Raw genomic sequence first — 13278 nt, forward strand, 5'->3', positions numbered from 1 at the left:
GCAGTTGGCATCTTATGCTTGAGAATACATTTTTTTTTTTTATAGGTTTATCCCCCAACCCCCACCCACAAGTCTTTTTCCGAAAGAAAATGATGGAGCTGTTAAAGTACATGAGCAGGGGCACTGGTCTGGAGTCATAAATGCCCTAAAAAGTTTGATAAAATGTGGCACCCCTGGCTGGTTTTGGATGCCTCGGTGGACAGAGTGCATCCTACTGTCACGTAACATACTCTAATTGGTGAGTGATGTTGGGGGGGGGGGGGGTTGGGGAGGTGTTGCACGGTGAATGGTTTGTCAGTCAGTCCTTGTATGGATGTATTGTTGGGCAAGTTTTGAGTGATTGGCCACCTTGGCTGTTCACCTACTCGAGTTGCTTGTGGCCGGAGCATCTAATTCCTGAACTGTGGACTGATTCTGCCTCCCTTCCCATTCCTTTACGTAATACTGTCTGATGTACAGCCCACCCTGCTGTTTTAGTTTTTTGCTTTTTTGTTATTTTGTTGTTATATTACAAATGCCTTAATAAAGCCTTTAAAAAACAGAACAAAAAAAAAAAAAAAAAACAAACACATTACCTCTTCCATGAGCTGCCGTTTGCGTTTCTGAAGAATGGAAGTCTTGGTATTTGGTCTTTTCATGCTCACAAAATCTAATTTCCCTTGTTTGGTGTGGCATACACTTTTTCTGCAGAGGAAATAATCTTTGAGATAAGTCAGGAAATTCATAACCGTGATGAAAACACGTCTGGAAATGTTGGTCCCAACATAGAGTAATTTGATCAAAAGTTTTATCGTTAAGGCACAAATAATAAAGATGACCTGATTTTTCTGTTTTAGAAAAGACTTGTATTCACATAAAATAATACTGCTAGCACATCTTTTTATAGAATTCTGCATTGTTCTACTGCTTTGTTATTTACATTGGAAATTGCAATGACTGGACAGTGTCTGTGTGTAAGGACAAAAACAACAACAAATCTCCCCTATGGCTAGAAAGATCAGTATATGAGACACTACAAACAACTTTTTAACCTTAAAAGGGGTACTTCACTACTTTATCTCCTATTCTATGGCTAAAAGGTAGGAAGTAAAGTGTCTAATCGCGGTAGACTCAGCATGATGCCCCAGCTCCCCATGTGCACAGAGTGGGGGTGGACACGCTCCCTCCGTGCATCTCTATGGGAGAGCTGGAAATACATTGTTCATATATCTCCGCTGTTGACCCCCGATCCATGCACTAGGAGAGAAAAGGCGCTGTGCAGAAGACTGTGGGGGGGGTTTCGACCGCTGGGATCAGACACTTATTAGGGTATAAGAAGTAAAGTAGCAGAATACTCCTTTAAAGAGTACCTATCACCAAACTAAACTTTTAATATATTGTTCCTTATGTATTTAAAATACACTTTGCTATTTACTTGCTGTTAAAATTCTCATCCTTTATATGTTTTGAATGTAATTGAAAAAACGGCCACTAGGTGTCTCTGTTCTGTTCCCTGCGCAAGTCAAACAGTTAGTTTGGTCTCCTCCCGGCCTGGCAGAAGACCAAACTCAGGAAGTGCACACGGGGCAATGGGAGGCACAGCTCTCGCAGGCTTCAGTAACGTTGCACTTGCTGGGGAACGCTCACTTTCTCCTGCCGGGAGCTGACACAATGTGAGCAAGGGAAAATGTATAATACAGAGCTTTTTAAAGCTTGGAAAATTGTTTTAAGGGCAGAAGGAGTTAGTTTAGAAAATTTGGTTTCAGGATAGGTATTCTTAAAGGGGTACTCCAGCGCTTAGACATCTTATCCCCTATCCAAAGGACAGCTGTCACGCCCCCTCTCATAGGCTTGCATTGAGGGGCAGAGCGCGGCGTCACACGGGGGCGGAGGAGTGACGTCACACGCCGTCTGCCCCGTGGTCGCCAGTAATCAGACCCGGTGCGAACACGCTCCGGGGACTGATTTTGACTGGGGTGCTGCGTGCAAGATCACGGGGGTCCCCAGCGGCGGGACACCCGCGATTAGGCATCTTATCCCCTATCCTTTGGATAGGGGATAAGATGTCTAAGCGCCGGAGTACCCCTTTAAAGACTAATTAAGACTACAATTTTATAAAAGCCAGTAAATAAATATGTAACTTTTATTATTACACTTAAAAATAAGAAAGCAGAGGTGGGTATGTCATAGAACAAAGAGTTTAAAAGGCCCCACCTTTAGGCTTAGCCAGTAATCGTTTTTCTTTTGGACAAAATTTGTGTGCACGGTTACCTGCTATATGGTCTATTCCTACACTGAAAAAATTAGGGTAGGATCGTACCATATGTTGCTGCCTACTTACTGCAGCATATTTACCTACCCACTGAAGGCAATGTGTAGCTAAATTAACTGCAGAAAAAAATGCAGCTTATATGGCACGTGTATTTTGTGTATTTACATGTACAGTTTCCTGGCATATTTGATGCACAGGATTTGAAGCTGTGTTCAGTCAATTATTTTAGATTTAGAAATCTGCAGCTTCAAATCCTACGCATCAACAATGCGAAGGATACTGTACATGTTAATGCCCCCTAAATCTGATGAACAATGGTAAGTGTTACATAGTTACATAGTTAGTACGGTCGAAAAAAGACATATGTTCATCAAGTTCAACCAGGGAATTAAGGGGTAGGGGTGTGGCGCGATATTGGGGAAGGGATGGGATTTTATATTTCTTCATAAGCATTAATGTTATTTTGTTCCAGGAATGTATCTAATCCTGTTTTAAAGCTGTTAATTGTTCCTGCTGTGACCAGTTCCTGAGGTAGACTGTTCCATAAGTTCACAGTTCTCATGGTAAAGAAGGCGTGCCGCCCCTTGAGACTAAACTTTTTCTTCTCCATACGGAGGGAGTGCCCCCTTGTCCTTTGGGGGGGTTTAACCTGGAACAGTTTTTCTCCATATTTTTTGTATGGGCCATTAATATACTTATATACGTTTATCATATCCCCCCTTAAACGTCTCTTCTCAAGACTAAACAATTGTAACTCCTTTAATCGCTCCTCATAGCTAAGATGTTCCATGCCCCATATTAGTTTACTCGCGCGTCTCTGCACCCTTTCCAGCTCCACAGTGTCCCTTTTATGAACAGGCGACCAAAACTGAACAGCATATTCCAGGTGAGGCCATAACCAATGCTTTATAAAGGGGGAGTATTATGTCCCTGTCCCTCGAGTCCATGCCTCTTTTTATACATGACAATATCCTGCCGGCTTTGGAAGCAGCAGCCTGACATTGCATGCTATTCTGTAGTCTGTGATCTACAAGTACACCCAGATCCTTCTCTACCAGTGACTCTGCCAGTTTAATCCCCCCTAAGACATACGACGCATGCAGGTTATTAGTACCCAGAGGTTAATTATTAATCACCAAAATACCGTATATAAAATAAATAATATTGTTATTCTGATTGAAGCAATGGTTACCATTAACTCTGCATAGCCACAAGGTGTCGCCAAAAACTCACAAATAGATGGACGTTTAATATACTTTATATTCAAGGTTTATGCATTTTATACAATATCAAATGAAAAGTTTGTTTCCTTATTGTGTAAGCCTTTAATACTTTACATTACATAAAGGCTTCTTTAAATATTAGATAGGTATTGAACACATACTATTTTATTCAATTTATTAGATATTTTTGCAGTGTCTAATCCACTACTATTAGGTACTAATGACCACACATAGCCACTGAGTGTAGCAAAAATGGTATGAAGTAACAGATTTTATTCTAAATCCAATATTTAAATGGAATAATAAAGTATTGCCACAAAAGAACATCTGTCCCATAAAGTGTCCATGTTATTAGGATACTAAGTGGACATGTCCCGTGGCTATATCTAGCGATTGGTTTGCTAAAAGTGATGTGCTGCAATTGCAGTGAGAAGTAAGAGAGGAAGTAACTATGTGAGTCCTGCTATCAAACAGTCCAGCTCTGGTCTCACCTCATGAACATGAAAGAATGAGAAATAGGGGAGACCTATGGAGGGGACTTTCAGAGGCTGGCCACAATAACAGCAGCGAGAGCCAAAAATCACATTGTCACCCTTTTGAAGGGTTAATGTGACCATACCAGGAAGGTTTTTCTTTTGAAACAATCACAAAAGCAAAAGAAAAAGGGAGAGCACTCAAGGAGCAATATCTTCTTATATCTACAACAGAGCGATTCTCGGCAACCTATGTCTCCTGCGGGGTGCATATATGAAAGTGTAAAGTATCCAATATAGACAAAAAGAGGGGCACGTACGTGCACTCACCGCAAAGCAGAGACGATCGGGTCTAGAGGTCCGGTGACGGGGTGCCGGGTCACGTCATAGGCGCTGGTGTGTGGCGCTCGGAGGCTACGCCGGCAGTTTCGCACGTAAGTGCGTGCTTCTTCCGGCCAGGGGCCGGAAGAAGCACGCACTTACGTGCGAAACTGCCGGCGTAGCCTCCGAGCGCCACACACCTCCTTTGAAACAATATTAACGCTGTGCAAACCCCAGTTACTGTTAATAAGGAATAAAGGGAATCTTTCAGCTGAAATTTACAGTCCAAACTGCTGACACTGCTAGATAGCTGTTAGGGCAAGGAGACACATGGTACCTTTCATGTATCTGTGCTTCCATAATGTAGAAAAATTATTTTATTTTCTAGTGCCAAGAGTCAAAGAGGCGTTTCCAAGACCCTGAAGTGCTGAGAGCCGGAAAGAGGTCTCGCTTCCCCCTCCCAACCCCTGTCCCTGCTTGGTTGACAGTCAAGGCTCGGCTTCCAGCTGACAATCAAGCAGGGACAGGGATGCAAGAGGGTAGGAGCAGGTGTCCAGCGCTCAGCAAACATTTTCCTATATTATGGAAGCCCAGAGAGATATATAAGGTACCAAGAGTCTCCTTGGCAATTACATCTACCTAATAGTATCAGTAAAACAGAATATAAATAGCAGCTGACAGATTTCCTAAAAATGGTTAAAACTTGCCTGCCCAATGCGTTTTACCCCTAGCAATGGGCTATAAAATTGCATAAACCTTGGACACAAAGATGTACATCTATTCATGAGATTTTGTTGACACCTAGTAGATATACATAATTATTACTTCCCATTGCTTTCATCAGAGTAGCAGAGCACTTCGCTAGTGTACAAATAAGCCATATAGCCCGTAATAGAACACATACATTTAGTTCACAGGAAAAGAAAAATGACTGACTAGGCCTACAAGGTTGGGTTTATAGATTCACTTTGTTCTAGGACATAAAATAAAAAGGCAAAAAGTGAATAAGTGTAATGACAGCAGTTATACACAAAGAGGTATTCCCAACTATCTCTTTACCTATGGCAGCCTCAGTGCAGCTTCCTGGTTTGCCCCCCCTTATCCGAGATGTTTGGGTGGTCCCACAGAGTTCCAGCCAGTGGCATACACAAAGACACAGTCACAAACACTCACAGACAGTTACAGACTTTAATCATCTTTTATCTTGCTCACCCACGTCTTGCAGAGAGTGAATGATCTCACAAGACTCAACCACTGCTTCTAGAGCACCGAAGTGGCCTGTAACCTAGACAAGGAGCTGTCAACAAGGTAAGGAGAGAGAAAGCCTATATCTTTTAAAAGACATTAGCATCTGAAGCCAGGGGCTGGACACTGATGCGTAACGTCCAGTCTACGGCTTTAGTCGGTTTCAATGAAGCAAACTGTTAGCGGAGACCAGCCAGAGATGGGGGCGCTCTCATACCAGAGGCTATGAGGAGGCGGAGTTACAGTTTTGTTGTTGTTTGCAGTGTGTAGAAACACAAAAAAGTTTAGAAAATATTGAAGTAAATAAAGCATCTGGCTTCATGGTTTGCATCTTTTTTTTCTTAGAAAACTTAGTTGAAAAATAATTACTTTTATAATTAGACATAAACCAGGGGCCAGCCTAAGGTTCTTCTTACATCATGTTTAAATCTACTGTTATAGATATGCCTGGGTGATTTTCTCCTACAGAAGGCGCCAACTTATGCCAATGTATAAGAACACACCACATACAGGTTAACTTTGCATGGAAAAGTACAGTCAAACAACACTTTAATCTGGACCAAATGTTCAGTGGGTGGAATAGGTATTGAACACGTCATCATTTTTCTCACTAAATATATTTCCAAAGCTGCTATTGACATGCAATTTTCACCAGATGCTGGTAACAACTCAAGAAACCAAAACATTTAAATTCAGAAATAGGGTTATGTGTAAGAATGTGAAATGACATAGGAAAAAAGTATTAAACACATGAAGAAACGTACAAAAAGGCATGGAAACCAAGGACAACAGCTGAAATCTATCAGTAATTACAAAGCAATACAGCCCTTGTCAGTGCAAATTATTATCAGCTTGGCTCAGTCCCAACTAATGGCTACAAAAAAGGTCTCATTGCCAAGGTGTCAGACAAGACACATCTCATGATGGGTAAAAGCAAAGAGCAGTCTCCAGGACCTTCACAACTTAATTGTTGCAAAACATAACAATGGCGTTGGTTACAGGTGCATTTCTTAGCTTCTGAATGTTCCAGTGAGCACTACTGGGGCTATAATACAGAAGTGGAAAGAATCATTTCACCATCAATTTGCCTCGAAAAATGTCTGACAGAGGAGTGAAGAAAATAATCAGAAGAGTTATCCACGAGCCAAAGACACTTGTGGAGAGCTTCAAAAAGACCTGGAATTAGCAGATACTGTTGTCTCAAAGAAACTACATTTAGTGGGAAAAATTGTGACATGTTGAATACTTATTTCACCCGCTCTTACCCAGAGATGGGTATTTGGAGCATGATGTTTATTTAGGTATAAATGATGCAGTATTTGGACTTTGTAGCATGGTTTCTGTATTTACAGATGGATCAAACATTCTTCTGACATTTTGCTGCCTATTCGGTCAAGATGTCTGACCGATTAGGCAGCAAAATGTCAGAAGAATGTCAATATTATCCAATGTAAAGTTTCACGCAAATGGGCAAATTCAGCACCTTACAAACTCAATGTTGTAAAGAGGAAAAATATGGACTTTATAGCAGGTTACTGGAATCATAATATAACTTATACAACGGTATGCATCGTTTTTCTACATAAATACTTCTAGTACAGAACATTCAAAATCAGCATAAAAAGGGTCTTTGGCATTGGAGCAAACACTAGGTGTAATTTTATGTGAATACAGAATACTGTATAGTATTAGACAAGGCATGCCTAATGGAAAAGAACACAATTTATTACTACAGATAGCATAGGTGGAAGAGCTCTGATATGAGATCCAACCAAAGTCAGTTATGATGATCGCGGGGGGTCCGACCACTGGGACTCACCACGATCTCCCATACAGGCCCTGGCTCAGCTCCTGTGTGCGACAATTTTCACACAGCAGGTCAGCTGATCCAAACACGCCCCCTCCACTCATTTCTATGGGAGAGGCGGAGACACAGCATTTGTGTGTTTCTCTCATAGAGATGAATGGAGGGGGCTGCTGTACTGGGTACGAAATTCCTTTGAACAGAGCAGAGCCAGGGCCCCGTACTGGAGATCGTGGGGGTTCCCAGCGGTCGGGCCTCCCACGATCAGACATTACTACTGGACATCTTCTTAAAAAAGGACTCACTCCTGCACTCCTACAAAACACCTGTCTCTCTGCTGTCTCAGACATCATGGCTTCCTTATACCTGAAGCTGAATGTTTCTAAAACAGACCATAACTCCTGGGCAGCATGCTCGCTGTCTTGGAGTTATACTAAACTTTGATTTTTCACTCCCTATATTCAGTCCCTCTAACATTCTTGTCACCGGCACCTAAAGATTATAAGAATCATCCGCCTTGTCTCACTGTTGAAACAGCTAAAACTCTGGTTGTTGCTCCGATTCGTTCTCACTTTGATTAATGTAACTCTTTAGTAATAGGCTCTTCTCTAAACTCCCCTTTCCAATCCATCCTAAATGCCATTCACTGGTTACCTATTCAGTCCAGAATAAAGTATAAACTCCTCACTTTCAGCCACAAAGCTCTCCACAGTACTGCACCGCTATACATCTCCTCCCTCATCTCTGTCTGCTATCCTTCACATGCTCTCCGCTCTGCTAATGGTCTAAAAGAAACATCTTCTATAATCCGAACCTCTCACCCCAGTCTCCAACACTTTGCACATGCTGCACCATTTCTCTGGAATACAATACCCCAAATCCTAGGATTTATACCCAACATCTCTTCAAGCAGGCCTATAACATCACCTAATTGGTCTCCCCTATCATAATTTCGGCAGGGTCTCACTATGCACTTTAAACACATTGCGAGATTGGCTGGTGACTGGTTCGCCCTCCTTTAGGTTGTTTATCTTATAAATTAAACATGGCAGGACCATTTAATATACAAAGCACTTGCTACCTTTTGTCTCAACCCCATTCCTCATAGACTAAGATCTCACGAGCAGGACCCACACTCCCCTTGTTTGAATAATCCGTGTCTATTATTATAATGTCTAACTTTGTCCTTATTTGTACCCTCAAAATTGTAAAGTGCTGCATAATTTGTAAGCACTATGGGGGACATGTATCATTATTTGTGTATGGTAGAAGCATTTTACCCCTTTTCCCGAATTCTAAATTATGTGCAGAAGCGCTAAATTTATCAATCAAGTGCAATGAGCTTCATAAATTGCGGGTAAATATAGTAATCTCCTAAATCCACTCTTTGGAAAATAGAATCAATGATTTAGAGCATCTTGCTACGTTAAGTCCAAGATGGCTTATATTTGCGCCAAAAAAACAGCATTTGCGGCAAAATTTTTGGTGTAAAAAAAAAAAAGTACGCAGTTAATAAATCCATGTGTACTATAGATGTCACTCCAAGGTACCCTGATTCAGCCACATCTGGAAGACATGCTCTACCAAAACGTGCGCAAAAAAATTGCGCAAAAAAAGGGCTTGCGCAAAATTTTGCGCAAAAAAATACACACAAAACAGGGGTAAAATCTTTGATACATGTCCCCCTATATGAATGTTATTATCAATATTAGGGGAAAAGCTATGTTTGCACAGAGTATTTTGAGTATCAAAAATAAGTTTGTTCTCTGAGCAGAGGGCTTACCCCCAGCAGGCTCTCACATTCTTGTGATGCGAGACTGAAGACAGTGAATATTGAGGAGGCAGGGGAGCTCGGCAAGCGGGCTCCCCACCTCCATTGCGCACAGCAGTGCAATAGCAATGAATTAAAAAACAGGCATAACTCTGCAACTACTGCAGCAATTAAAGTAAGTGATCGCTGTTAATGCTGTTTACCTGTATTTTAACCAAGTATATAGAGTTTTATTGCTGGTGAACAGGCTGCCATTTGTCAGTTTCCCTTTAACTAAGAATTTGAAAACAGAATAACCCCCTCCCCATAAAGATCAGCTACACATTTACCTTTTTAATTTGCTCTGTGAACTTCCCCGTAGCAGTGGAGTAATCCTAAATGTCTGACTATTGCCTGAACTGGAAGGAGAAGCCATAACCTCTGAGTCTGAATGAGAACACCTTTTTGTGTTGGAAGTAGTCTTTTCTGCACAAGTATGCATCACAGAATCCTGAGCTATTGCCACATTTATCGTTTTCATTAAAATCTTTCCTGGAAGAGAAAAAGAAAAAAAAAAAAAAAATTTTATATATTCCATTTTCTAAAATAACAAATTAACAGCACAAAATTGTCAAAAGATCTGGTAGGTTCTGCATGAGAAGCACCTTGCAGCCAAATGGCATAGACCACATGGCCTATGGCGAAAGAATGTCTGTTAAAGCCTAGAAGTTTGCTTGGTTTTTGGCAGGGCTGTGGAGTCGGTAGATAAATGTTCTGACTCCGCAGTTTTTTGTACTTCCGACTCAGACTCCTCTGTATTAATATGTGAATGTATTTTATACAGTCCTTGAAGGAAAGAAAGGCAACATACCTGTCATTACCACAGGACTACTGGCTGGGAAGCCAACAGTCTACTGTATTGAACAGTTTAAAGGGGTACTTCGTTACCTTGTTGTTGGAGCTCCGCTTTCCAGCGTCCGGAATTAATTGTTCCGACGATGTGCGTGGGCTTCCGTGTTCAGGGCCGCCCCTCGTGACGTCACGCCCGCCCCCTCAACGAAAGTCTTATTAAGTTTTATAAATTATTTTTTTTAAATTTAATTTTAAGTTTTTCCAATGGTTTACAGCTTCAGTCTTGAACTATTGACTCTCCATTCCCTTCACTTATACAAGTGTCTCTAGTCCTGCAAAAAACATATTTCCTTAACCCCTTATCAGTGAGAGGCTAGGTTACCCATGGGTTCCCTGTAACAGCAGGACACAACACTATGGAAAGTATAAGTATTGCCGCTCCTAATTGTGCGTTGCGTGCCATAGTGTGAAGCACATGAAAAGCATGCTTCTTCACAGTCACTTAACGTATTTGTTTTGCGGTTACGTGAGGCACTGCATGCATTGGTCTTTATTCTTACAGTAGTGAAGTCATTAATTATAACTTTTTGTGAATTGGGGCATTTAACTTGTTTTTTTATATTTTATTCCAATCTAAATTTAGTAGGAGTCGGTGCATTGTTTGCCGACTCAGACTCCAGGTACCCAAAATTTCGTCCGACTCAGACTCCTCGACTCCGAAGCACTGTTTTTTTTTTTTTTTGGGGGGGGGGGGGGGGTTTGGAACGTAAGTGAGCAAAACCGTATGAAAATGCTCAAACCAGGTTGATCTGGGAAGTCCATGGTGATGTTACATCAATGTTGACCTAATACCATGCAGTGGTAATTGGTCACAACAGTAACATGACATAATATTTATTTATATAGCACCACAATATTCTGCCGCACTTCAGATATTACAGAACAACAAAGCAACAATAAAAACAAGAAGAATGAGGGCCCTGCTCCTGAGAGCTTACAATCTATCATGCAATAGGGATTACACAAGAGGAGTTAAAGGACATCTGTAGTGCAATATGACCTATCCCCTACCCCCCCCCCCCCCCCCCCAAATCTCCTGGACGGGGCCTCAGCAGTCGGCTGGAAGTGCAGTTTTGTCCCCAGCAGAAAGCCGCGGCAGACACGCACCTCCATGTATCTCTATGGGGTACATGGAGGGGGCGTGTCGGCCACCGCGTCATACGGGGACGGTACACCCCCTTTCCAGCATACTGCTGCGGCCCCGTCCAAGAGGTCAAGGGGGCCCCAGCGCTCAGACCCCCCACTATCTATAACTTAGATTGGATATAACTCAGGGGATAAGTTATATTGCACTACAGATGCCCTTTAAGATACTGCTCCCAAGAGCTAACAATCTGTAAGGCAATTTTAAATTCCAGAAAACAACTTTAACACTTTGTATGGGAAATGAAACATATTCACCATCTCACTTGCCTGCGTAGATGCACACAAACGTCCCCTTGTCAAGATCATCCAGGCAGCGTACCCCCCAGCCCTTTCCTTTGGTTTTGAACACCTGGAGTCGCAGCTGAAGGCCGAGCTGTACGAGACGATTTTCACACATCTTGCGGTCACACTTACATGATACATTACATTCATATAGTCTGCATTAAAGTGCACAGATTTAAAAACAATTCTTCACTGCACCAGAGCACAGTCCAAAGTTACTAAAAGTACTGAATAACAAATGTACAGGATCTGCTGCATATTTTCCCTTTTACCCATTAAAGTCAATAAGTAGCAACATCAACTGCAGAAAATATGCAGCAGATCCTGTACATGTGAACGTACCCGAAACAGAGTTGTTTCGATTACATTTAGATATCAGATTACTCTTATATTGCACAGTCACACTCACCCAGTTGGTACAGGAGTTTGCAGTCGCTTATGCCTATAACCAGGTGCCTTGCCTTTATATGGTAATGTGAAATCTTGATCAAATTCTCTGGCGGTAAGCTGTAGACAAGCACATTTTGTCCTGGAGAGAGAGATTATTTTATATATATATATATATATATATATATATATATATATATATATATATTTATATATATATATTTATATATTTATATATATATATATATATATATATATATATATATATATATGATATAAGCATAGAATTAAGTTAATATATGTGCACAATATATACTATTCACAGATGATGGGTTTTTATGCGTATTCCCTTTAAATGGGTATTTCGGCCAAATACATCTTATCCCCTTTCCAAAGGATATGGGTAAGATGTCTGATTGCGGGGGGGCAATCAGACATCTATGCGGGGCTGTATTCTATGCGGGGCTGCGTCCTCAGAAACCTCTTTGTTTCCGGGACTGGAGACAGGACGTCATGCCCCGCCCCCTTGTGATGCCACGCCCCCTCCATTCATGTCCATGGGAGAGGGCGTGACAGCCGTCACGCCCCCTCCCATAGACATGAGTGGAGGGGGCGTGGCGTCTCCAGTCCTGGAAACAAAGAGGTTTCTGAGAATAGAATAAAGGTGCTAAACGGAGATCGCTGGGGGGGAGATCGCCCCCCCCCGCGTGATCAGACATCTTATACCTCATCTTTTGGATAGGGGATTAGATATATTTGGCCGTAATACTCCTTTAACCTGTAAAAATTATCTCAATGGGAATAAACTGTTGGGCTAATACTGATCTTATGGCAAATACCAATACAAAAAAAAAAAAAAAAAAAAAAAAAAAACAAGGGATAGATATATAAATGATGACAATCTCTGTACAGTACTGTTATTATATAAAATTAATAAAGGAAATCTTTTCCACTGCTCTGTAGTTTGTAACAAAACTAAGTCTATGTATGAGAACACAGCAGAGATGGCCAGAGAATATTTTTTCCACTTATTCTAGTAGCAAATAAAGCTTATTCGTTGTATAAAGAAAAGTTATACGACTTTCTTCTATACCCTCTGTAGGAGTATGTTGGCTTACTGTAACAGAAGCTTTCATTTGCTTCTAGATAGGGCAGCAATAGTGGCTGTTCGAGCATGCTTGGATTTGTAGTTTTGCAAGATCTGGAGATCCACAGTTTGGAAACCAAGGCAAATGTTGCATCTGGGTATTATAGGGTGTTATAGGTTATAGTCTGTGGTATAGTGTAAGCTGTATATGGTAGGTCTGGGTTCATAGGGTGTTACAAGGTACAGTATTATAGGTTATAGTCTGTGGTATAGTGTAAGCTGTATATGGTAGGTATGGGTTCATAGGGTGTTACAAGGTACAGTATTCTAGGTTATAGTCTGTGGTATAGTGTAAGCTGTATATGGTAGGTATGGGTTCATAGGGTGTTACAAGGTA

The 13278-nt window shown here is 41.3% G+C and overlaps 1 protein-coding gene across 1 annotated transcript in view; it reads right to left on the minus strand.

Moving 5' to 3' along the window:
* The window catches only part of SETDB2 (SET domain bifurcated histone lysine methyltransferase 2), a 228918-nt gene that overhangs the window by 195001 nt on the left and 20639 nt on the right, over nt 1-13278 (minus strand). The window contains exons 6-9 of the mRNA XM_056560069.1: nt 11817-11936; nt 11393-11562; nt 9418-9619; nt 576-684 (exon numbers count right to left, since the gene is read on the minus strand). Of these exons, the coding sequence (XP_056416044.1) occupies nt 576-684; nt 9418-9619; nt 11393-11562; nt 11817-11936 (601 nt within the window). The remainder of the gene's footprint in view (nt 1-575; nt 685-9417; nt 9620-11392; nt 11563-11816; nt 11937-13278) is intronic.

This window comes from Hyla sarda, chromosome 2 (genome assembly GCF_029499605.1).
Source record: "Hyla sarda isolate aHylSar1 chromosome 2, aHylSar1.hap1, whole genome shotgun sequence".
NCBI classification, from domain to species: Eukaryota; Metazoa; Chordata; class Amphibia; order Anura; family Hylidae; genus Hyla; species Hyla sarda.